This window comes from Varanus komodoensis, unplaced genomic scaffold, assembly GCF_004798865.1.
Source record: "Varanus komodoensis strain SLA01 unplaced genomic scaffold, ASM479886v1 scaffold11, whole genome shotgun sequence".
Classification (NCBI taxonomy): domain Eukaryota; kingdom Metazoa; phylum Chordata; class Lepidosauria; order Squamata; family Varanidae; genus Varanus; species Varanus komodoensis.
The window spans coordinates 22081999-22108488 of NW_025335317.1; the positions used below are offsets into that span (position 1 = coordinate 22081999).

General features: G+C 38.9%; 1 protein-coding gene across 1 annotated transcript in view; it reads left to right on the top strand.

The window, feature by feature from the left end:
• Positions 1–26490, top strand: part of PCDH15 (protocadherin related 15) — a 405567-nt gene that overhangs the window by 44844 nt on the left and 334233 nt on the right. Inside the window, exons 3-4 of the mRNA XM_044420577.1 lie at positions 23182–23196; positions 23869–23934. Of these exons, the coding sequence (XP_044276512.1) occupies positions 23182–23196; positions 23869–23934 (81 nt within the window). The remainder of the gene's footprint in view (positions 1–23181; positions 23197–23868; positions 23935–26490) is intronic.

Consider the following 26490-nt stretch of genomic DNA (forward strand, 5'->3'; position numbering starts at 1 on the left):
GAAGGGTGTTATCATAGTTCCCCTCACTCTTCTCAAGGCTAAACATGCCCAGTTCCTCTCCACAGAAGGCTTTGTTTCCAGTCCCTGATCCTCTTTGTTACCCGCTATTTCTGTTTTGGGGAAACTTTCTTAAACAGTGGTGCCCAGAAATGGACACAGTACTCAAGATGTAGTCTAACTAGTGCTGAGTAGAGGGGAACTAATACTTGGTGTTGTTTACTCAGAAGTAAGCTTCACTGGTTTCAATGCACGACTGTAAGAGTGCATTCAATTGTCACTAAGTCCAGACTTGAGGTCTCCAATGGGCTCCTCCTAACTATTAGAGCAATACAGCAGTGGAGCCAATGTCATGCAGAGGTCATGGGCTTCCACAGCTGGAGAACTATCTGTTATGGATGCTTTAACTTGAAGTCCTGCATTGAACCCAATGGGCTCATTGGCCCCTTCCAGCTCCTCTATTCTATGCTTCTGCATTTCTGTGAACATACAATCAGTAATAAATGCAGCAAGCAGGGAAGCTGAGCATTCATGAATCCTTAGAATACACTCCAGCTCAAGTCAAATATTTATTTCTGGCCATCTTTCATTTCTCTATGTTTGGATATCTAAATATTTGCCTTTCTTTTTTTTCATTTAAAATCTAATATTTCTAAGTGTGCATTTTTATGTAGACATTAGCACATGCAATTTTTTGTGCCTTTTGTGTTTTTTGTGATGTGTAGGTGGCCACCATAATTTCCCTTATCTGTATGCTTTCATTGATACTAGAGAAAATGACAGCCATTAGCAATGACAGATGGAATGGTGGTGGTGATGGAGACATTTGAGGATTCTGGGAAAGGGGAAAGAAAGTAATGATGTTGTCTAAAGTTTTGTTACCTGAATCAGAAAGTGAATTATTTTATCTAGTGATTCTCATATATGATACATATACCCACATAACTGCTCATAAGATCTGAGCAAACACCTCAAGGAGAATTTTATGGCTCCAGCAGTACAGTGGGCCAATCTGTCAGTCTTAAAATTTGGGGAGAAAGAAGCTGGGAAGCATAGCATCCCTATGCATAGCATTCCAAGCATTGGGAAATGTTCCAATGCAGGGCCCATCAATACACAAGACCAGGAACAGTGAAGCACTGAGGCTATCCTGAGGAAGAGAGACTTGAGTCAGAGAAACGTTTGTTATTTTATAAGTGTAATTTGATTATTTTCTCTGAGAGACACTTGGAAAGCTGTTTAACTGAAAAGTGGGATATACGTACATACATACACATATACATATACATGTATATATTGCAAATAAAGTATAACAAGAAAAAAGGAAGCTCTTCATTTACCAATAAATATGCATAGAATTTTTCTTTCCATTTTTTCTTTACAAAAGAATTAATTATATCTTTCAAATTTACCAACAAAGTGAGTCTAGCAGTACTTGAATAGATACTTTCTTGATTTTAATTTTTGTTAAACATGCACAAGATTGGGTTCTGAAGCCTATGCTGAGCTTTGCAAAATGTTGATTGTCCAAATTAAAAGTTTAGAATTTACAACCACAGATATTTTTTTTAGTTAAAACTATGATTGCATTCTGGAATTTAAGATAAGTTATATGCTGGTTGTTAAATGTGAGAGTTCCACATAAAACCAATAAACAGTGTGCTGCATTTGCTATATGTTTTCCATCTCTGGTTCTGCTTTGAAAAGACTAGGAGATTGAGGCAGGTGTTCTACAACTTGTCAAGAAAATACTCTTAATTTGAAAAAAGGTACTTCAGAACCTCAGAAACAAAGAAAGAAATTCCAAGAAACCAGAGAGGTGCAGAACTTTGCAATATCCTGGGTTTTTTAAATGTGCTTGAGCAAAACAAATTGTGCAGATATGTTTTGGTTGGCAGCAACAGGGGGTAGGATCCATGTGTGTTCTTGTTCTGTAACTGCAGTGTAGAACACAGATGTCTAGGTCCCTCATTCCCATGGTAGCTCAGCCAGCATTCTTCTTTGTATATGCTGCAAAGGAAGTCAGGAGACTCCACTGAATGGGGTGAGCTCTGAAATGGGAAAGGTGTTCCTCAAAATCAAGCAATGGAACCTTCCATAAGTGAAAGCGTTCCTGTTGTGGAAGTCCTCCTTCTCTCATAGAAAGTGGCTCCTGCATTCAAATAATGGTCACACACATGTGGAGGATATGGATGAAAGTAAACTTATAAAATGTGTGGATAACAGTTATTTTCAATTGGATGTTGCAGGACTTTGACCAAATATTGGTCTTTCTCACCTAGATTCCTTGTGCCAGATTTCATATTGGTTGCACAACTTGTTTTTATGTTACAGTGAATAGAATGGTAGAATTTTGAAATAGGGAAAACACCCGAATTATAGAGCCATGATTCCATAGTCTAGGACATTAGTCTTATAATAGATTATGGAGCAATAGACAGTGGCTGGCTTCATGCAACACAACAAGCCAGAGTACTTTTTGAGTATGAATGCAGGTGGGGTGGTTGTTGAATTTTGGCGTATTGTTCAATTGTGATTTGTGGGTCAGCCAGCTGTGTGGTTTGCTGGTTGTATGGGTTGTTGGATTGTGTGAACCAGGTGAATATGCTTTAATATGCCATCTCCATGAAAAGCAATTTCAAATATTCAACCTCTGTACTATTATACAGTGTATAGTGAGCATTATTTTGTTCTAATTGCCTCATGTCTGATGACTACTTTGTGTGTGTGTGTGTGTGCATGTGTTCTCTATATATTTAGGGTTGCAAAACATATATAGTAAAGGCAGTTTTTGACTGTTAACATCATTTATCAACTCTTCAGTCCACCATACTCACAATAAAAGGTAGCAGGAAAAGTGACTCTTTCATTTTTTAAATCTATGTTTATGGGAGAAGCAATGGCTATACTCTGAGAGAGTGGCTGTGTGCAGTAGAACCACAGAATGAGAGTCATTCTGAGTTAATTTAGAATAGAAATAAAATGGAAGGATCATATAAATTAAACCACAGTCTCTAAGGGCAATCCTGAGGATTATGGACATCCCATGTAGAGTTGGGGAAAAGAGGTGAAAGTTGCCTCTCTGAAAAATACTTCGATGGCCAATGATGGCCAACCAAGCCTTGCACCTCAGAGCACAAGTGAAGGCAACTGAGGTGCCACCAGGATGCTTCATACTGTGCTGCCAGCTGTCTCCTCCCCTCCCTGTCCCCAGAACACCCACTCAAGCTGTGTTTGAGGTTGCTATGGCGACCTTAGAAACAGCCTGTGCACCTCTTTCCGTGCTGGCCACAGGAGGAGGGGCCCAAATAGGCCTGCCTTCTCAACTTCATTGCTCAGTCGCTGAAAAATCCTACAGTCATCTAGGACAGAGCTACATCCTGTTCCGCTGAGCATTATCGATTCTTGTAGTTTATGCCTGGTTCTCTGCTTCTCGGTTGGCTTGCCTGTGTTCTTCATTAATTTTTGTCAGCCTCTGGAGTCACCTGTTGCCATTTTAAACCAGCTCAGGCAAAAAAAAAAACCCAATCAGTTCATGGAAATATGTTGAAGTGAACTTGAGTTGGCAGCCATTGTGCATCTTTGTTTTTGTATTTTCTTTCCTGTCATGAGGACTACCGAGCCTAACTAGTGCACAATGGAATGAAAGTATAACCAAAGAAAAATGTGTGTAAAAACATGCCCAATGGTATTTCCTTGGGAGACAAGGTAGTAAAGATTAGGGTGGTAGTAAAGATTACTACGAGGAAGTAGTAAAGATTAGGGCCCTCTTGTTCTGGTTGTGGCCAACTGTTTTGAATATACTGCTCCAAGGCAGTTGGTTTTGAAAATTCAGATGAGGGGAGGTGAACAGGCCACCACATCTTCCACTCTAGATTTTTATTCTTATTCTTTTATTCTTTTTTTATCTTGTATTGACAATTACTCAGGGTTATTCAGCAACAAAGTCAGCAGTTGTGGAAGAATCACAATCCGCCAACCTTCCTTCCTACTCTGTGTTGGAAGTAACAGAATTTCTATTCCTACAACCTGGCATTAGTTGTGATGGAATACAAGTTGGGCTGGTTCTTGACTTGAGTGTGTCAAGCCCCTGATCTTAGCACAGTTGCTCTAGCGCCCCCCGCCACTCTGTATATAGGCAATTTGTCATGATATTTATAATATCACTTCTGCATATCTTGTGCAACTCAGACTGCATTGGGTGCACCAAGTTTGTGGCCTACTGAAGTGGACATAGTTTGCCCCCTATGTAGCAAGTAGTATGACCTTCCAGATGCTTGATACCCTTTCACCTGTTTGTGCAGTTCCAAGTGGGCAGCAGAAGGAGGAAGGGGCTAGAGCCGCTAGTGGGCTGCCATATATAACCCACATGCTTATTTCTGCTTGGTGGTCCACAGGCTGGATAGGCCTGTATTTCATGGTAAATGTGATTATGAGCTCTGTAAATATAGCTCAGTTACTATGATCAGTTCACAGCCAAGAGGGCCACTGGCAGTTTTCCAGGCTCCCGATGCTACCTTCATGGTGGGATTTATTTTCTATTTGAGTGCTAAAATGTACATCTTCAATATTCCTGTAAAATTGTGTTGGCTGAAGGTAAGAAAGACAATTTTTTTATCAAGGTGATCTTTTCCCCTGAGAGGTTTGATGATTTGTTAGTTTGCACAGCGTTAGTCATGAAGACTAGGATAATACGTCCTTCACTTGTGAAGCTAATGCTCATATTCTTTTTTCCAGACTGCATCATGTAGGTAGCAAATTTAGCATGTTTGCAACCCTTGTTAGTATTTCTACCATACTATGTGTAAACTTCTGTTACACAGAATAAGTATATAATCTGTCTCATAAGAAAATGTGTGCAGAATATAACTTACTGCTTATTCATGCAGATCACATCATTTCAGCTCCATGTGTGGAATATATTTCTTTTCTCAACTGAGCTGGCAAATGGAATGAGTCATGCTCTGATAGAATGTGAGCCACCAAAACTCCAGCCTATTTGTTTAAACACTTAGCAGGCTACCTTTAAATAGAGCAGTGCCTTCAATTTTAAGGATAAGGATCTTTCTAATAAAAATCTTAAGGGATAGATTTCACATGTGCTTGCTTATTCTGCAGCCTCTATAAAGTGACAAATGTACAAAATTTTTGTTGTGAGAAGGAATACCACTTGGAGGATAATGCCTCCTAAATACTAGAATAGAATAACCTGTGATCTGCCAATCAAGTACAGCCCATTTATTTATTTATCATATTTATATCCCAGCTTTTTTTCCCTTTCAAGGAACTCAGGACAGCTTTCATAATTTCTCTCCTCTTCCTCTTAATCTTATCCTCACAGCAGCAAAAGCACTGTGAGGTAGGTTGGGCTGAGAGTCTGTGACTGGCCCAAAGCCACCCACTTGACTCCATGGCTGAGCAGGGACTAGAACCCAGATCTCCTGAATTCCAGTCCTGTACCCTTAACCACTACACCAGACTTGCTTTCAATATATATGGTGACCCACCAACAGTTGGATAAATTTTCAAATTTCAGTTTGAAATTGGCATGATCAGAGGGATTATCAAACTCTTGGTAGGCCACAGGACATAGATTATGGGATGAAAATATCACATTAACAACCTGGTATTCTCCTGGACGACACAGTGAAGCTGGTGTTCTCCAGGCAGTGGTGTGGGTTTTCTGGATTATCTTCTTATGCAAACTGGGGAGACACCACTATTAGTTTATTATTTATTCTCTTCCAGCCACAGGCATACAGTATAAAATAATATAAAATAAATATTGAAAAGTAAAGTACTGAAAATTTAAGAGAAGAATTATGAAACAATCATAGAGGTCTGATTCAAATAGCTACCGTAACGATTCAGCATCATGTTTTTAGTAATTGAGATGTTAGAACACACAGATATAATAATCAACAAGAGCTCTAAATGCTAACAAAAGATTGCTAAGTCAAAATTAAATAGGCTAAATCAAAGTTCCTCTGGTCCTTTGATAAAAATTACTTGAATAAGATGTATAAGCCATACACGTTGTGTTCCTATATTTGGGCATAAACAACCAGTTGGAACAGAACATCCTGGCTTAAAAGTCTGGACCATCGAAAACCAACAGCCATGGAGGACCTTGGTGCTCAAACACTCAGCAGAGGTATTAAAACTCAATATCTATTAGTTTCTTTTCAACAATAAATTTGACTATCTTCCAATTCATAGACAACACATAAGAATTAAGTAAGCAAAGCTAGAGAAAGAGGGAAGAGAAACTTAGTTGCTATTCTTTTAATAATGTAAAAATGATTTTAAGTGCATTTTAAAGTTTAAATATTTTAAATGTGAATGCAAATTTGAGAATATGTTACTCCCTCGTCTCCCAATGTACTTGAATTTGCATTCAGAGGTGCCAGAGAAGCCAATTCACATGAAAAGGCAAAAGGGAATCCTCATAGATCCTTTTTGTTGCTAGCTTGTGATGCTACTTGCCAAGTGTACATGATCTTGAGAAACTGATATGTTGTCAGCCCCAACATTGGTTTTTGAAATGTTTGTAGGAAGAAATAGATACTAGATTGTAGTGATGGGTAAATCTGTCTCTTTCTGGCCTGTAGCAGTTATGCTTGTTTTATCCATAATTTAACTCTGCTTCTGTGTTACCATGAAATTTATTTTATATCCCTTCTCTTTATTTGTGTACATAAATATTTCCTCATCATTATATATAAATGTGTATTTTCTCTGAAATGATGCATTTATGGCACAATCCCAAGGCTGCTAGACAGCGTCTAGACAGGGTGTTCCTGGGGGAGGAACCACGGCAATACCAATTATCCCCAGCAGTGCTTCAGCCTCCTTCCCTCAGGCTCCAAGGCACAGTCCTTAGACAAGTGAAATCAGCTGCCTAAATGTTTTGCAAGGCAGGAGAAAACATGAAAGCAACCTTTACCTCCATGCTCCTTCCACCCTGGTGCCCACAATCCTGTTCAGAGAGCTATGGGTATCTGGATTGGAATGTACTCTTAAATGCCATTACTAAAAACATGTATCTTCTTAGCTGAAAACTATGTATCTTTCCAGCAGCAGATGCACCTGAAAAAGTACTTTTCCAGCTGGTTTCAATTCAAAAGAGAGTGGGGTGGACTATACATGAAAGCATTCCTTAGAGCAACCTCTCCCAACATGATACCCACCGAACAGTTTGGAAAACTTCTTTCACAGTCTTTCTGCACTGTGAAATCCAGTGAACAGTTCAATGTAGGACATCAGTCCAGGAAGCAGAGATCGAGTCATTCCAACCAGGAATTCCTAAAGAATGACTTCCTCAAGCATCCCAAAGCAGACATCCATGGTTTTTGGTTTTCTTGCCAAGATCAAGAGTGCAACCCATATACAAGCAATATATATTCATTTAATGAGCTTTAGCACATGAACAATTAAGAAAACATAATTGAATGAAGCTAATTAGGAATACAGGGAAGCTTGCCTTAGGGATGCCACAGAAGTAAACTGCTTCTCCAATCAACAATTTTATCTGTTAAGCTAATAGCACCAGTGGGTATGGAGGTGCAGAGTAGTAATTGTACACCTCCAAGGGGCTGGTGCATTTTAATTTTTTTAATGTTTTAAAGGTTTATGACCTAAAGTAAAGGAAGTTTTATTTTGCTGCTTACATAATGTAAGGAAGTTTGCTTATGTTTCTGGCTAATCCAACACAAAAGAGAAGAATAGACAGAGAATGGTAGTTTTGAAAGGTAACGATTTCTCTGTAGCTGTATTCAGAAATTTTAATCACATACAATTAAAATCATTAATGGTGTTTGTGTGGTGGGGTGGGGGAGGTCCTCTAGGGACTAGTCCATTGATCGCTTCCACCTCCATCATATTCTCATCATAGTTCCCTGTCCTCCACAGGTTGGAAAGTTATATTCTGCAGAGGGAGCCTTCCATTCTGTAGATGATAGACTCCCTTGCCATGTAGAAACTTTATTTAAATGAATGAGTAGATCCATCTCTCAACTTCCCTGTGCATGCAGGGCAGTGGAAGTGAATGAAGAAGATGAAGTGGAAAGGTCAAGACCAATAGACTCATTCATTCTCTTATGCTCATACAGTTTCAATTGTGTGGACTGAGGACCTTCTGAATGGGGCACAACCTAGGAAGGAATGACAATGACCCCACTTGCTGTAATATACACACATACCTGAGCAGCAGCCTACACTCAGACTAATCCAGTCAAAGAGGGTCCAATCAGGTTGATTAAGACCATCAATATGAGAAGCTGAGAGTCTGGATACATACCCATCCAGCATTATGGCTGGATCTCAGCCATTGACTGAGCCTGTCACACTAAGGCACTCTGAGCCAGAGACCTAGAAATGGGACCTCCCGAATCAGAAAATTCAGAGCCTTCACCACACATGGGACCATCTTCATCCAGGGATTTTATCTGTCCAGCAGAACAGTAGCAAACCAGAAGAGAATTACATTGTGAGATGCTAACATTCTCAAGAGGACTCTCCCTTCATGAGCTTCTAAGGGAACAGGCTGAGTTGGGGAAAATTAAAAGACTCTGTTCCATCCCAGACTCTGTCCCTATTCAGGTATCCATGAAACTTGACAACACACCTCACAAGAAGGGATGGGAAGAAGGGATGGGGACAGGTCTAGTAAACGTATTGCGTAGCTTCACCTACATGCACAGGGTGCGGATATCTGCAGGAGGTGGCACTCATGCATAGAACTTTTAGGGCAGAAGCTCCCACATGAGCAGGTACCCTGATAACTCAGCATGGCAATTTTAAAAGCGGCAAGGGTGCTTAAGGATAGGCTGGACATGCACATGGTAGGCATGTCTTGAGTGGAACCTGTTGGAGCTGTGGATCAGACTAGATAGCCCAGGAGGCCCCTTCTGACGCATTATGTCTCTATACAAAGAAGCTGCATCTACAAATCAGAGAATTTATAAAGGCATTTTTTTCTTGACTTCGAAATAATTTTTAGAACAACAGGCTTCTAACTAATGGAAGACTTACCCTTGTTAAAATGGACTTACCCTTGTTACCCTTGAAATGCATTAGGGAACCATGAACTTGAGTGCAGTTGCCTTCACTATCCCAGTCACTTCATGCAGAGCTCTCCAAGGTCCTGCAGCTCTGGCCTTCCTTTTTAGGTGCTGCATTATGCATTATGGGCTGCTTCTTGTGAGAGGAATGGGGAAAGCATCAAAGGTGTTAAACTTATGGACATTTTCAAGCATTTCCTCTACAGTTTAAAATTAACCAAATACACCTTAAGGCATGCTTGGGGGACCTTCACCTTTCATCTGGACTCTTTTGGTTGAAATGAAAGCCATCATGGCCATTCATCAGAATTATTTCCCATGCAGATAATGTTATCTGCAACATCTGTGGTACATACAGAAATTCATTTTCTGCTCCCTTCTTTTTCTGTAAGAATCCCACTCCAGAATTAGCCAGTGGGATGCGAGTGCCTGCCCCGAGTCAGGAAGTCTCATGACATTCACATGCTCAGTCCATGCCTGAATGATGGATCAGCTTGCTTCTCTCACTACAAAAAGAATGCATTCACAGTATGCCAGCTAAATAAAATATTAAAAGTTCATATCTTCTCACAAGTTATCAATATATAAATAAATGAATATTTATGACCATACTTATATCCGTAAAATTAAAATAGACGTATGAAAAGATATCTGCCCATACCTCTGTGGTATAGCCTTCCAGGAGAGCATAACGCTTGGGGCAGTCTCTTCCATAAGCAACGCAGGTTAGTTGACATAAAATTCGTAAGTGTTTTCACTCAGGCCAGAATGGCTTGTGTGCTGCATTGAATGGATTATCTCTGTGTCAAGTGCCCTGCTGTTAACTAACTAGGGCAAGACATTGAGATGATGGGACACTCTACCAATGTAGCATTTGGCAGTAATGATAACTAATTAATGAGGCTTGCATGGCGAATTGAGTTCACAGAAGAGTAATTGCTCTGTAGGCTTTCTTCAGGACAACTTTATCTATGAGTGTTCACAGTTCGATTGCCCGTTGCCCATTCGATTGCCCATCATGCTGTTCCTCCCTGTTTTTTCTCTGCTGGGCCCCTTCCCTGCCTCTGTTTCAAGGGTCACCTTTGTACCCTCTTAACTTTCCGTTGAACTGCTCTTCCATCCTCTTGTGTGTTCCTACAAAACAGGTGGCCACTGTGCTCTTGTCAGAAGCCCAGAATTTATGAGAATATTTCTTCTGAACGTAGAAACTGCTACAGATAAGGTTCTATGAGGTTCCCAGTGGTGGACTCTTTCTTTACAAAGGTCCTCTGTAGACTGCCATTAGTTACACTGTATTTTTGACATAATGTACTCTTTCACATGAGGAGTTCTGCCAAGGACCCTTTGTTCAGCCTAGAAAAATGCACAAGAAGGATATTATGTTCTGGATATTATTTTGGGTATCAGCTCTCTGAGATTGGGAAAGAAACCTTGAAGAAGGCGGGGGGGGGGAGTATTTTGGAGTGAGGGAAGGAGATTGAGCTGCCAGGATATAAGGTATTCTGAAGCTGTTTCAGCCTTCTTCCCTCTGCCCCTACAAGACACCTCAGCTATGGGCAAAAAAACCAAGCTAGTGAAAAATCTTGACCTATCAGAAGAAAAGATTCCTCAGGTAGCTCATGGAGCACATATTTCCCAGAAGCATAGGAAGATGCAGCATATCAGTATTACTGCAAATGGATTAAAACATTGGATGTTGATAGGTTGTTTTTAAGTTAATTCTCATAGGTTCATGCTATGTTGGGTTTCTTTGTTAAAAGGCTTTGAACATCTAACAGTGAACTTCCTAAAGTATAGTATGTGTTCCCTGTCAAAGTAGCATGTCTGTCCTGGCTCCTTAAACATTGTTAGCCTATCGATTTGATTCTGTGTATAAGCAATCAAAACTATTTTCTCTGGGTGCAGAGGAGTATTGCTAGGCTAGCTTTAAACTGTCTAGCTTAAACTGTCTGTATTATACTTAGAGGCCAGAATGATAGGACATGGTCTGTTGCTGGCTTAGGACTACACGTTTTTGGGGGAGAGACTTCCTGTCTGCCCATCATGATCAACCTTGAATTGAAAATAGCCTTATGACAATACTTCCTCACGGCAGTATCAGGAGTTACCATTTTCCGAAAAAGATTACAAAGGATACTTACTGTAAGTTGCATTTTAATACAAGAGTGCTTGTTCAAGATTACTTTAACACATAAAAATTCAGAGGGGGAAAGACTTGTGTCTTATAAAGAGAGGTTGTATTACTAAGCCCTTGAGGCTGCAATCCTATACTCACTTATCTGGAAATAAATTTAATTGAACTCAGTGGGACTTAATTCTGAGTAGGCATGCATATAATTACACTTTAAGTCTGCAGCCATATGCACACTTACTTGGAAGCAAGTCCCATTGAAAAAATACTGCATTTTTTCACCGCTTGTCAGATCAGGGTTTCCCTGCTCAGTTTACTAATCAAAAATATCATATTAACACATATAATAAAAGCATATATAATAAAAGCACATCAATCCAATTAACAAATACTATAATGCCATAAAACATAGCATAATAATCTCTCCTGCCATCATTGCAGTTAAGTCTTAGTCAGAGGTAGAGTAAAATATGGTTAAAATGAGAATAATATCTAACTCTTGGGTACATAAAAAGGTCTTTGTGTGGTATCAAAAGGGAGAGTGGGTACCGGGCAGTCCTCTTTGGGGAACTGATATGATAGCACTGTGGGTTGCAAAGGTAAAATGCAAAGAGTTAGTTTATTGTAATAAATATTTAGTATTCATCTCTGGGATTTTTGAATTGCATTACTTGTTGAATTCCTATTTTGAGTACCTACCTCATCTTAACTAAAAGTAGCCCTTCTCCAAATTATCCTGGATTAAATTGGTGATTTTTTTTGTCTGAGGTTATTTTCACATTCAGTTTTGGAGTACTTGTCAAAATAACATGATGGCATATCCCACTAAACACACTCAAAATGAAAAGGAAGCATTGTATTTCTTTTTATTTAGCATGAATGGTATTCCCTACAGGGTGAGCTCTATCATTACTGTTCAATACCATATTTTCAAACAACATGTTGCTATTATAACTTATTGATAATAGTAAGCAAGTGATGGCTTTTCCTCTTGAAATGTAGAGTACAATTACAAAGGCGTAGATGTGGGAGCTGGCTTTCACTCCCAAGTGAAAAATAATTTTAGTCGTAACAGTTCTAGGAAATTGCATTAGGATTCCCGTGTTTGGTTGTGTGTGTGTGTGTTCATTAAACAAACAAAAAAGAGTTGGTCCTCCCAACTCTTCTTATGTTTACTGTTAAGGTTCAGAGCCTCACTCTGATGTTTAGCCGGTCCCTGGCCTGATGCATGCAAACACGGTCTGCCTTGGTTTGTGCTGGATGCCTATGGGCACCTTCCATAACCGAACCCCTGAGTTTTGTGTTATCCGGACCTGCCAGGGATGGCTTATTGGCATGTATATTTACACGCACAGCAGTACCCCCACCACCACATTCCCTAATTGCTTTTTGCCACTTCCGTTCATAAAATATTATCTTACACGAGCATTTCTTCTTTCCTTTTTGAATGAACTGGCACACATTGTATACATCCTATTCTCTCCCTTTCCTGAACACTTTTGGGATGCTCTGTGGAACAGCTGTAATGATCCAGCCACAGCCTAAAGCATAGCATAGCCTAGAGGAAAAGAGGGTAGTGTAAATTCCAGGCAGAGTATCTTTATTTCCTCCCATGACGTTGTGAACAGCAGCTATTCATTTCCACTGAAGGAAGATTGTGCTGAGGGATTCTGTTGGGAAGGGAAGGGTTAATGATTGAGCTGTTAATGATTGAAGCTTGTCTTTTTTTTAAACTGTCTTGAGATGTTATAATAAGATTGTATATAAAAAATTACAAAAATATAATAAATACCCAGGTCCTTTTTCAACACAGACATGTTATGCATCTTGGCTATGCTAGAAATATATGCATCAGTGACAGTGAAACCAGAAATTGTTATCTATTGATGTTAGTTTTGCTGATGTTGTGTAAAACATTTTTTCAGATAAATGCATATGGGTTTTGCAAACAGAACTAAAAGCAGATATTAAATAAAAATGACACTCCTTTGCCCAACAATAAAATACAATATCTTAGTGAGTGATTTGCTGTTCTTTTGCCACCCTATATAAATGCAGGATGATTCTTGCCTTCAGCACTTAGCATCTTAAGCTACTTAACATGAATTATAAAATTTTACAACAACATTTAAAAAAATGTGGGGGGGAAGGTGCTGCTTGAGAGTGCAAATGATTTAATCCTCCCAGTTCTTAAGGAATGAGCTACCATTTGTCAATGCTATAAGAACAAGAGGCTGCACTTCACTTTTGTTTTCCTTGTTTTCTTCTGTAGCATTTATCAGGCTAAAGGATTACCCTCTGCTTTATCAAAAACAAAAGCAAAATTGTGGTCAGAGTCAACAATTTGCATTTGGCCAACCTTCATCTAAGAATCTTTTATTCTGTGCCATCTCGCCTTCTGAATCTTTGAACTACAGTTTTCTGACTGCTGCTTAATTGACCACCTAATTGACAGTCTGAGCCATAGCCCAGAAACTGTGTGTAGTTTACAAGTATACTACAAGCACACTGGATGAATACAGTCCAAGGTTCACTGTCATTCCTTCCAGAGAGTTTACAATTGGATCTCACTGCAGGAAGAGCTAGAAATAGACTGAAAGCTCTTCTTATGCTACTTTAAATACAGATGAATTATACTACAATTCATCTAATGTAAAGGGCTATGGTAAGATTATCCTAATTTGCACAGCTGTAGTTCTGAATTCACTTACACAGGAAATGAAACAGGGCAATTTCCCATAACACTAGGTTGCTTAGAAACTCCAATGACTTAGATATATGACTCTTTGCAGCTCTTTATTAGGAGCTTCTACTGCATCTTGTCACTTTTTTTCAAAAGCCTTGTAAAGGACAGTATTGAAACATTTAACCTAAATATTTAAATTTAACCTAACTATTTAAATAGTCTAAATATTTTTGCATGTATGGCAACAAGCAAAGATATTTGAATTTAGAGCATTGTTATATGCTTATGTGTCATTGAATTAATAGCAAAACAATTTAAATGCTACTTTACTTGGTTGCTGTTTGGTCAGAAGCAGCTAGTAGTAATACTAGGATTAGAACTACTCTGAAAACTATCTCTGCATTGGCAAGAACCACATTGTAAGCCACCCAGGAACCTTTGACTGTGGAGTAGAACTGAAATCAACAACAACAACAAACTACCCTGCAACTTTGCAATGCAACTGAACATAATCAGTGTTCACTTTGCCTGAAACAAGCATATTCTTGACTCCTCAGAGGCACTGGGCTCAGTTTCCACGAGAAGTTTTAGTTATAAATGTACAAACATTTAACCCAATTCTTGCAAAATTTGTCAGAAGCCTTTGAGGCATGGCTTAGTCAAGGGAGTAAGTGAAAGACCAAGATTACTGCATTGGGTTGTTTGATTTGAGGCTCTTCTTTGCTGTTGAAGGTCAAGATAAATATTAGGGATCTAGTATTTTTACTCCACAAATTTTAATCCATAAATGAGCAACACATTTTGTTAAGTGCATGTAGTTAACAAACCTGCAGTTTGTACCCTATACAGTGTTTATTATAGCTATGAGAAGAATGCAGACAATGGCACTCCTTTCAGGCATTCCTCTAACAACTGCTCATTCTTCAGAACACCTTCAAAGGGATGCCCTGCACATGCAACTTCCCTTGCATAGACTTTTTTTGCAGAAGGTCAGCTGGTTCAGTTCTACTTCTCTCCTCTACACATAGAATGAAAATAAGGGGGTGCTTTAAATAACTCTTACCTGGAAAAAAATCCCTTTATAATTCTTTATTTTTTTAAATGAGCAGAATTGTCAAGGTAAAGTAAATCAATAAATATTGGACATTGCTGCATTGCATCTGAAAATACTTTTTCCTGATTTTTTTCTCTTTTTATCTGTCTGTCATGTAACAGTGTAACTTCATAAATCTGATGCTTAAGCCTATTCTAATGTGGGCCCAAGTCAAGTTTTTCTTGATCCTGTAAGAGGGAACTCGCACATTTTTCTGTTCTCAGACAAGGCTTTTCAGTTTCCCAACATAGTGGTGGAAAAAACATGTTAGATGTGAGAGGGGACATTTCTCACTCAGTGCCAAGTACTCTATAATATTGGAAGAACGGGTGTCTAGCAACCTTAATAGCAGGAGAACACAAATTTCAGCAGAGCTTATCACAGGAACATTTTTCTCCTTCCAGTTACAATGAAAAGAGATCATATTGCTTTAATTGAGTTGGCCCTATGAGATCTGTAGTACATAACTGTTGGAATGAAAACCGCTGCCCTTTTACACTGCCTCTGGCCATCCTACCTTACTTCTTGGCATCATAGCGATGCTTGCAGTTCCAACTGCTGGCTATATGAACAAACAGCAATCATTGCCAAGTGTAGAACAGATCCAGCTGTAGTCTCTTTCTCTATCTCTTCCATAAGTTGTTTTACTAAGAGTGGTAAGTTCTGATGTACATGATTTTTTTGTTTCTTTGGTATTATAAACATTGGCATGAGATGTGAGATAGGAAATTGGAACCAGGTTTTCTCCTTCCTTCCTTCCTTCCTTCCTTCCTTCCTTCCTTCCTTCCTTCCTTCCTTTCAATTTTCATTTTTTGTTCAGTCATGTACACTTAAGACTATTAACCACATATAGAACAGAATGTATATAAGGATTACTATTTTTTTCTTTTTGGTTTTGTTTTGTTTTCTATACAGTAAATACCTAACACCTTCACATTGACTGCGAGCTAAAATCAAGAACAGATTTAAATCAAGTTAAATGCTTTTTCCTAAATATTTGCTTCTAATAAGTAGTTGCTTCTAATAATTCAGTCATTTATTACTCCTACAGTATCTGTTAAAATTTGTTGATATCTGCATATTGCGTAGGCAGGCTGCAATCACTTAATAGCATTGAGGTTCGTTGGTGGGTTGAGGATTAAAATCTGTTCATTGTTGTTCTGCTAGCACAAACTATCATCTTGGATTGCACTTCGCAGTACAGTACACATTATACTGCCTATTGTATACATCAATAGGACATCCCTTCTTTGAAATATTTGAATATGGTATGCATGCTTTCACACTTACTCATATATACATTGTATGTCTCTTATGAAGAGTCGAAATTTATCAATAATAATTTTCCCTTTTATTTATTTATTCATCATTCAAAGCTTTTATACACCATCCACTACAATAATCTCAGGACGGTTTTACAATAAAAGCAACACAAAATAAAATAGAGCATAGCAGCCAACTTCAAGTGAACAAAATCCTCCTTAAAACCAGTTAAACATTAAAATAGTGGGAAAATAAAAAGGTTTTCACCTGGCACCAAAAGGAATAAAGCATTGGCACCAGGCAAACCTCTCAGGGGAGTGTATTCCATAATCAGAACACTTATCTGGGTAGCCACCCTCCTAATCTCCTTCAAGGAGTGTTCCTGGAGAAGGACTTCTGCCTCAGATTTTAAGGGGCAGGAAGGCACATAAGGAAGGAGGCGCTCCTTCAGGTATCCAGGACCCAAGTCGTTTAGGACTTTAGAGGTCATCACCAGCATCTTAAACTGCACCTGGGCTTTAATTGGCAGCCATTGTAAATGGCAGAGGACTGGCAGAAGTAAAATCCTGGCAGCTCTATTCTGAACCAATTGAAGTATCTGGACCATCTTTGAGGGCAGCCCCACATAGAGCGCATTTCAGCAGTCCAGTTGGGAAGTTACCAGAGCATGGGCCAACATTGCCAGGCATTGCTCATCCAGGTATGGTTCACAGATCTCTAAATCAGCTTGTAGCAAAACAACACTGATTTACTTAAGACTAATAATTTGAAAAACAATCTTTATACACATATATACCAGAGATCAAGGCATATTGGAATTGCTTTAACTTTTTTTTTTTTTTTTGCTTATGAATGCAGTACTATAGTTCCTGCTTTGATATGGAGTACTCTTTGCCATTTTCTGACTTTCTGGTTTTGCACATTTCAGTGGGCTGAAATTACAAATAAAAATGGTGTGGGGTACTTTAGCACTTCTTGGGGTACCATCTAGTGGGCATGCCCCTAGTCTCTTGGCCTGGAATAATTGCAAAGAACCATGCAGAATGGAAGGACCACGGAGGTGAAGTGAACCTCCAGACGCCTCCCATTCTGCAACGCTGCACAAAGCCTGATGCTGGCTGTCAGTATGCAGTGCTGACAGGGCATATGCAACCTTGGCAGCACCCGTCTCTGCCCTTCTCACCCCATGGGAATGCCCCCAAGCCCTCCTCTGAGGTCACTCATACGGCCTTGGAGAAGCAAATGGTGTGGTTCTTTCAGTGCCAGTCGTGGGTAACGTAGAGAATGTTCAGGATGTTCTGATTCCTAGATCTGACATTGCAACTCCTTTGCAGCTGCAGAGCTCAGAGTCCAAATGTCCTAGGGTTACTCTGTTTAAGAGCTGAAAGAGAGCCAGTAGGGTGTACTTGCTAAACATGTGGGACTGGGACTCAGACCACTGGATCACCCTGGGTGATATGAAATGATATGAAATGACTTTGTATTTCATCTATTTTTTGTGTCTCAGCCCAGTTTACCTTGCAGGGTTGTTATGAAGATTAGACTGAGAGGAGCAGAAGTATGTATCAGTATCAGTATCCCTGAGTTCCTCAGAAGGAGAAAAAAGCGGGATATAAATCTCATCAATAAAAAGAATTGAAATACAGACATGGAATATTTCATCTAATTAACACTTTCTTCATAAGAGGCAGTTGGATTTTTTTGAAAACATCCACTATTATTATCCAAAGATTTCCGTTCTTTCAACTTCCTTTGTGCTATATGGGTCCATCATGTCACACCTTGATTAAAGAAAGCCTGACTCACCATCAGGTATAATTGACTGCTTTGAGACTGAGACTTGATTTGCAAAGAAAGTTACTTCCCAGACTAGGAGAGTGTAGTGTGAAGGTCAGGTCTGGCAATTGGTTTCATAGCTTTCAATGAGAGAACAGCCTAGATATGTCCTCGAGGCATTAGAGACTCATTATACAGAGTGTTCAGCATGCTATAGGCAATACTACTAATAATACTTGGCTCATCACTTTTTCTGTTTTGTTCTTACACTGGAATTTTTGATTTGTTTTAAAGATGTTCTTTTAAAAAAGATGGTTTTCAATATGGTGAGAAAACCATGGTGTATAACAGCACTTGTTGCTGCTGTATTTCATATATTTTTTGTGAAAATACAATTAAAAAGTGAATTTTAGATCCATGGTAAGGATATCTATCACACCATTATTTTGATATTAAACATTTTACTCTCATGGACACTATCCTGAATGCTGTGAAATGAGAGGTTACTTGTTGTATAGGTGCATGGACATCTTTAATATAATGTTAAGCCTTTTTCCCCCAAACTGCTAATTGAGTGTGAACTCCTTTACACTTGACCAAGCAGCCATTGATTTGGCAAGTGTTTTCACCATTTAGGTAAGTTCTCTCTGTCTGTTTACTGTAAACATTGCAGGGCGGGGGAGGGGGGTGTTGTCTCTTTTGAGAACAAAAAACCACTTGTATTAATTTGTTTACATTTAGACCCACTTTCATTATGGTGGTCAAGGTAGCTACATGGGTTTCTAGGTGGTTTCCTAGCGAGAGGCTGACCAGACTCAGGTGTGCTAAACTTCCACAAAGGGTCTGCCTCGTATTCTGCAACTAGTGAGCCAATGTGTAGATCAACCAGACCCAGAAAATAGGTTTGCAGTGGCCTTTGGGACCTACTGGACTTCACAGAAAGTTTTCAAAGACAGCTTCATGTGGGGTGCAGTACAGAATTCTGCTCGGTAGGTTACTGAATCAAAGCAGAGTTGGAAAGGGCCGTTAAGAACATTGAATCAGCTCAGGACACCAACTTAAAGCTTAGTGAAGTTTGAATCGCTGTGGCTGCGTCTGTTTTACTACTGATTCCAGAAATGCTTTGTCAGATCCTAGTTCCATATAAGCTGATTCTCCTAGTGATTATTAATATTATATGAAATAATGTGAAGAAATATGAGGCAAAAAGAGTGAAAGAAAAGAGAAAAGATCAAAAAGTATTTGCTGAAATTGCACTTATGAAACATAATACTTCCTGTCTATTTACAGCAGGGTTAAGGAACCTGAGGCCCAGAGGCAAAATACAGCCCTCCTGGGGCTCCAATCTGGCACTCTAGGAATCCCCAGATAGCCATCTCTCCATCCTCTGGTTCTTACCCCTTTTTGCCCAACCAAAGATTATTTTATATTTCCTACTTTTTGTGCATTCTTTACCCCACTATGAACAGTTGGTATCACTCTGCTGAGGCAGTAAAGGTTTAAAATTAAAATGTGCTGTATTTTTGGCCTCATCTTTTTGGGTTTTGGTCCTACCCACCATTGGAGTGCAGTCCATGGGAGCTTTTCCAAAACTGAACAACACTCTCAAGCTGAAACAGCTTCCTTGTGTCTGATCTACAGTTTCCTTTTTATTCTATACAATAATTCAGAAATAAACTAAAGGATACCATGAAAGATTTTATTTTATTTTATTTTTATTATTTTACATTATTTATTGTAAGCTGTCCTGAGATGTCAGTGGTAGACAGTGTAGAAAAGATTTAAATAAAGTTAACTCATATTTTCCCTTGTCAAGGAAGATGCTTGTAATAACATTCAGAATTTCTGAAAAATTGAAAATGGCATTGAATTGAATACTTGTTGAGACTTGTGTCCTCAGCACATGAAACAACTAACATGGAAGAATGAAAAGTTATTTATGTTTAGACAGAAAAAAATTCCTACAGATCGCAGCATTCCTCAGCTAGCATGGGGGACCATTGCAGGACCATTTTTCTACTAAAAGAGCTCTGAGAGTTTTAAAAAATGGATAGATGCCCAGAAAAAATAATTGGAATACATGGAATTAAAATGCTATCTATGGCATACCATGAGACTGATGTATAGGGATGTGCATTTGGGTGGAAAAGTAATTTTGGAAGCCCGGAAGCCCAGTTGTTTCATTTTCCATTTTTATTATCTCATTCATTTAATTTTGTTTTCATTATTATTTCATTTAAAAAAAAAACCTCATTCTTTTTTATTTCCACACTGATTAGACTTTAGGTGCCCATAACTTAGGTGATTTCCTTTCAAATTATATGGTATTGTCTTGTACAACTCTCCTAAGACATTGGACATGCCAAATTTCACAGAAATTGAACATCAGGTTCCCATTTTATAAGCTATTAAAAATGAAAAGACATCTCCAAAGCTTCCCATTGATTTATCCTCCTGATTGGGCAGTTCTCATTTTTGTCACTTCCAGAGAACTTACAAGATTCTTCCTCCCTATAGAACATTCCCTGAATATATCAGTGTGTTAAACAATGGAATGCACTTCCTCAGAGCCCTTTTGCAAACCTTAAACCAATGTTCCTATGCTTCATTTCTCGTAACTTTGAAAGCCCTCCCTACAGAATATTTGAGAAGTAGATCAATTTGTAAAATAATGCAATGCATTGCCTCTTGTCAGTTTCTGTCTCCTTTGAGAAATAAATGGAAATAATAAAAACAAATAAGAGAGCTAAAATGTAAGGATTTTCATTTATTGATATATTTTCATTTGCCTCTTATAGGAATGAGTTAACATTAATGGAAGTATATTTATTTCATTTTAGAAATGAATGAACCTCTCTCATATCCATCTAGTTCCAAGGTGCCTAGAGGTGTCACAAACAATAAGGCAAGCTTATCTATGAGAAAGCAAAGTCAAAGCTAGTCAGTCAGACACGAAATTATGTCAAGTCAGGTTGGTTAATAAGGCCATACTCAACCAGACATGATCCTTCAGTACCTTGGACAGCTCCAAGCTAGGTAAAATCTGGCAGACCTAGACCTGAAGTTAACCCTGATCCCTCAGATAAGCCTTTTGTTCTTTCAGAGTCATTTTCTGATTATGTAGCTGCTAGATGCCATGGTGTGGGGATGGTGAGGGCTTTAACAGCCTCTGTACTTGAAGTAGGTAGAACCATGTCTTCTGGTAAGTCATTGCATAGCGTGGGTTGAATTTATGGAGAAGGCCTCTTTTGTCCCCAAATCCTCTTTGGTGGTACAGGAGGGGATCGAGGCCAGGAAATGTGAAACCCCTATTAAATTTCTTTGAAATTTGTGAGAATTTGTAAGACCTTCACACTTGGGGCCAAGCCCAATACTTCAGATAGCTGCATTGCTTGTTATCGGTAAGTCCATTCAGAGGGACACTGATATTGGTGAGCACCAGATGGTATTTTACTGAGCCCTCTCAAACCTGGAGCAAGCTCTGCCTAAGAAATTCCCCCATCCAGGTACTGATATGAAAAGTATACATTGTTTTCACAGACTTCTCAGACCTCATGTACCTATAGTCTTTAGATTGTGATGCATCCATTTAGCAGCAGTTGTTTTGACAACAACATGCCATAAGGAAGCTCTAATGGTACTATAGCTGAAATGGCTTTGGATATGGATGTGGAAGCGCCATGTCATAATTCTTACTTGGCCATATAACCCACTGGGTTAGTAGGTTTGGTCAAGTCGCTGAAGTCCACCCTCATTTATCTCAGATGGTGCCAAATGACATAAATTAAGATATACCCATGTATACCACACTGAGGTCTCTGGCATTAGGAGGGGATACCAATTTGGAAAAAACAAAACAAAAAATAACATTACAAAAGATATGTCTTGCCTAAAAAGAGAGATAACAAAGCAAATGTTTTCCATAAATATTCACCACTAGTGGAAAGTGATTGCAGTGCTTTCAACATGACTGTATTTCTTTCATTCTTAATAATCTCTTCAATACCGGGGAAATGTGTATTTCAGTGCTCAGTGACTTGTAAAATTTAATTCAGGAAGCCCATTTTTGAACATGCAACACATCTTGTATGGAGTTCGTACAATCCAGGTCTACTCATCATGCTAAAGGATTGAACAATGTTTCTCAAGACTGCTTAACAGACAGATGCACTTGAATTCTCCAGGTTATGAGAATAAAAGCTGTGATGTGCAAGCAATATAGGTGTAAAAGATGGACTGAATTGTTTCAGTGTTACAAACAATATCACAGGCATGAGTAGGAATGCTACTGGAGGGTTCACATTGAAGTTTTGCTGCAATTCACTCATGATGTCTGGTTTGCTTAGGAGAATTAATCTACTAGTAGTTGTTTCTGCTGTTTTTAAGAATACACCTTCTATCTGACAATCTAGGATGGATCCTATATTCTTTAATCATTGGTTTCTGGTTTCTTGCCTACTCTGGAGGTTTTGAGTCAGATGTACAAAAGACTTAACAGTCAGATGTACCACTGGAAATAATTGTATCAGTGACAAGATTCCATAACTTTGATATATAGAATCTTGTGGTTCAGCAGAGCTCTTGCACAGAAGTGGCTTCCAGTAACACAAGCAGCTGTTAGGAACCAATGAAGCAATGTCAAGATGCATAGACTTGCTGCCATTATTTGAAATATAATTTCCTTCCTTCCTTCCTTCCTTCCTTCCTTCCTTCCTTTCTCCATTAAATTGAAATCACACTGATCTTGGCAGATTGATACAGATTGCTTAAAATCTTGAAATAATGTAGATTTGGCCACTGAATCCATTTTGTATAAGCCTGAATAAATGGTGTAGCAATTGACTCCTCCACAAAAGTGAATTGGAAAGTCATTGTGCTTTTGAGCCACTATGTGTATGTACAGAAGAACCTACTGGATTAGAAGAATTTGATCCAGTCTAATCTGTGGATGGCGCTGTTTGGATTTCTGCACATGGCATTTACTATGTGTGTTATGATATTCCAATGTAACAATACACTTCTCTGCATTCTGCAGAATATAACATACACACGTGCCTAAACTTGTACTGCTTTATGTGTCTTTAAGCTTTCCCTATAAACCACAACAATATCTTACTTATTTTCTTCCATTATTCTGCTCTGCTTCCATTGATGACTCTTAACTTCCTTCCAGACTGGCAATATGAGGGTAAGAAGGCAAACTGTAACTTCCTGAAAATTGCTTGTCTGTTTTTTTTTTTTTTTTCATTTTTACTCTGATTAGAACTTTATTGAAATTCTGTTCACTCTTGCTAATTAGAGACTTGTGTTGCAATTATATTTCAATTATGTTTGTTTCTGTTTGTGAAGCTTTAATTACAATTTATTCCTTTTAATCATTCTTTTATGTTGTTATTTTGGTTTAAATTACCATCACATTATCTTTTTCCTGAAGGACTTCTGTTTCATAGTGCGGTCTCTATGGGTCTCCATTTAGCACAAGACATGATTAAAGAGTAGCAAGTGAATTGTATTGTGTTGTGATGTGGCAAAGACATGGTGTTTGTGTACGCGACATAAAAATGTTAAATTTAGCAAGTAAATCTTAGCAAAGCAAAATGTGATGTCTGATATGCATTGCTGTTAAAGCCAGCATTTGTAAGGGCCATCCTAAGAAATCCTAGGTCACAAGAGGCTCACATAACCAAGAGCTAAATCAAACCTGGGTAAGTAAGTTGGAACCTGAAAGTGCCTCCTCAAGAGTTTAGACCAAAGCTTTATTCACCATATTTTTTTAAAAAAATGACACCCACAATACCTTTATTTTATGAAAAGCACAGCACTGTGGAATTTGAAGTAACTTGTGTTTTCATATTTGTAGACTGCAAGTTGGCCAGAACAGGGCCTCCAGCAACCATAGTTCCAATTGATGAAGAAAGTCGGAATGGTGAGTATCTAAAATGCTAATCCTGTAGTTTGTTTGAAGAAGTCAGCACTAGTGAGGTTACACTCTTTTTCTTTCCTGTAGTACCATGTTCATTTGGTTTGAATAATGTGTTTTGTCCAAATGATTCAGTGATGTTATTTTCCTGGTGCATCCAGATGGTTCCTAGGTCTCAGAGTTGACCTGAAGTTTCAGATCTTTAGCCTGCTTCCCACTGTTTTCAGTAAAAGGGATTGACTATCAACAGGAAAGCTATTTTCTGCTTGGTTTCAGAGGTTTTGTCATTGCCGCACCCCCACAACCATCAGATTTGCTCTTAGGTACAGTGCACAGATAGCCTATTTCCTTGACTGGCCAGACACTACTAATTTTCAGCTCAGTTTCACCAGGCTTCACTTCTTAGCGCACGGGCACTATCTCCAATCAGATTCAAGTTTCAAGAGACTAAGCAATCCAGCTGGAGAGTCTCTGTATTAGACCAGGCTCATATTCTTTCTGGTGGGTTATAATCTGGGCCTGCCTGGATGGAGGTGGAGAGGGGGAGGAGGAGAGGGGGGAATGAATGAGAGGGGGGGAGAGAGAGAGAGAGCATATATGTATTCATTTGGATTCCCCCCTGTACCCCACAAAATCAATTCGACGATTTTCCTTCCCACCACTGCACATAGATTTCCCCCTTTTGCATCCCTCAAATAGGGTGTTGAAGGCCATTTCATCCCTGCAGATAGTATATACTGACTAGCTTTGTAATAGCATTCTGAAATCTATTCTCTTGTGCCGAGCTGTAATATAAGTTGTGAGATATATTGATCCCAGGATTGGGCTTGGATTCCAACACAGCAATTTGAAAAAGAACCCAGTTTTACTGAGACTTGCATCTTAACCAGGATTAAGGAAACTGACACGTCATCTCTCCCATTAAGTAGCATAAGAAATTAAGAAATGACAATGATAGTTTTGCCCTTTGTCAGAACTGGATAAAATTTACTGGCTTAGTAGCCCCTTCTGGTGTAGGAGTGGGGTTAAGCTTACCAGGTGGGAGGGATTGCACTAAGCTTCTTTAAAGTTATTAATAAAAGACAACTGCTGATAATTTTCTTATCTCTTGCCAGAACTGGATGAAATTTGCAGGCACAGTTCCCCCTATTGATAAGTTGAAGCCTGTTAAGTGTGCAATGTATAGATGCAAAGTTTCTATTTTGTTCTTAGTTGCAAGAACATTATTTTACAATTTCAGTCCTTTCTTTAAAGGGATGCACTAAACTCTCTTGCTTTAGGAAATTATTAGGAAAATAGGATACTACATAGAGGTAAACTTTGGTAGGTAAACTACTAGGCTTCAGTAAGCTTGATGCAGCTGTTTTATGCAAGGGAAATCTTCAGTTTTCAGGTTCATTTCCCCACCCTGTGCTCTGTTGCAATGTTTGTTTATCTTTTGTGCGAGTGAGAAAAGAGAAGTCCGAGGACTAGGCGTCATGAACAACGAAAGTCAGCTTAAGGCTTTTTCTTGTTGTTACTTTCTGCTTAGTCAGCACCAAAGTCAAAGAAAGCAGAATAAATGCAGTGGATGTTGGACACTGGCAGAGACAGAAGGACCAAATGCTACACTCTTCTGAGGCCTCTGTCAAATTTCAGAGAAAAATGAAGTCAAACTGGGTGAAACTTCCCAAATCTAGTTGACTTCACATTGGAGCAAAAAGACAACTAAACAGCCTGTGCCAAAGCACTCCAGATGCTTTCTGATGAACAAATCTGTGCTGGTTGTTTTGGGGGAAAGCCTGCTTCACCTCAGGGTACTATAGAATTGGTGCAAGTGGCCTGATTCAGTTTGGGATCTGGCCAGACCCAATGCATGTGCCATACTTTGTAATCCACCCAGAGATAATTGATGATTGGGTGGATTAGAAATGAGATAGATGGATGGATAGGATAGGGTAGGATAGGATAGGACAGGATAAGACTGTCACTCATTCTTTGTGATGGCATCCAGGAAGTGATGCAGCATATGGATTTTAACTTGTTTTATCTATGTTGTAAGCCGCCCCGAGGCTTCGGCGAATGGGGCGGCATAAAAATGTTTTAATAAATAAATAAATAAATAAATAATGCAGAATGAAACGCTATTGACTTTGCAGTACACTGAAGTACTGTTTTGTGGGTTTGAATTGTCAGACCAGACTATGCAATCTATCCATTAACTACAAGAGCTGAAAGCAGAATATTATTTTGCTTTGAGGATGTTAAGATCTGATGCTGTCTGATGCTTCGGTATGATGCAAACTCTTATTTAAGCCTTTGGCACCTTGGATTTTAACAGCATGCCATTTTCTCATTCTTTTTGTGTCAATCTTCTTCTGCTATTGTCCGCTAAAGTCTCGAGATGTTGGATGAGAAGGAAATGAAATTGCAGTGAGAGCCTTGCCTTGATTGATAGCCGCAGCATCAGAATGCTGCATTTTCAAGCAGAGTCACAGAACAAACCTGTGGTTCTCCTCGCATATTCATTCATTCATTCATTCATTCATTCATTCATTCACATATTTATATACCACCTATAAC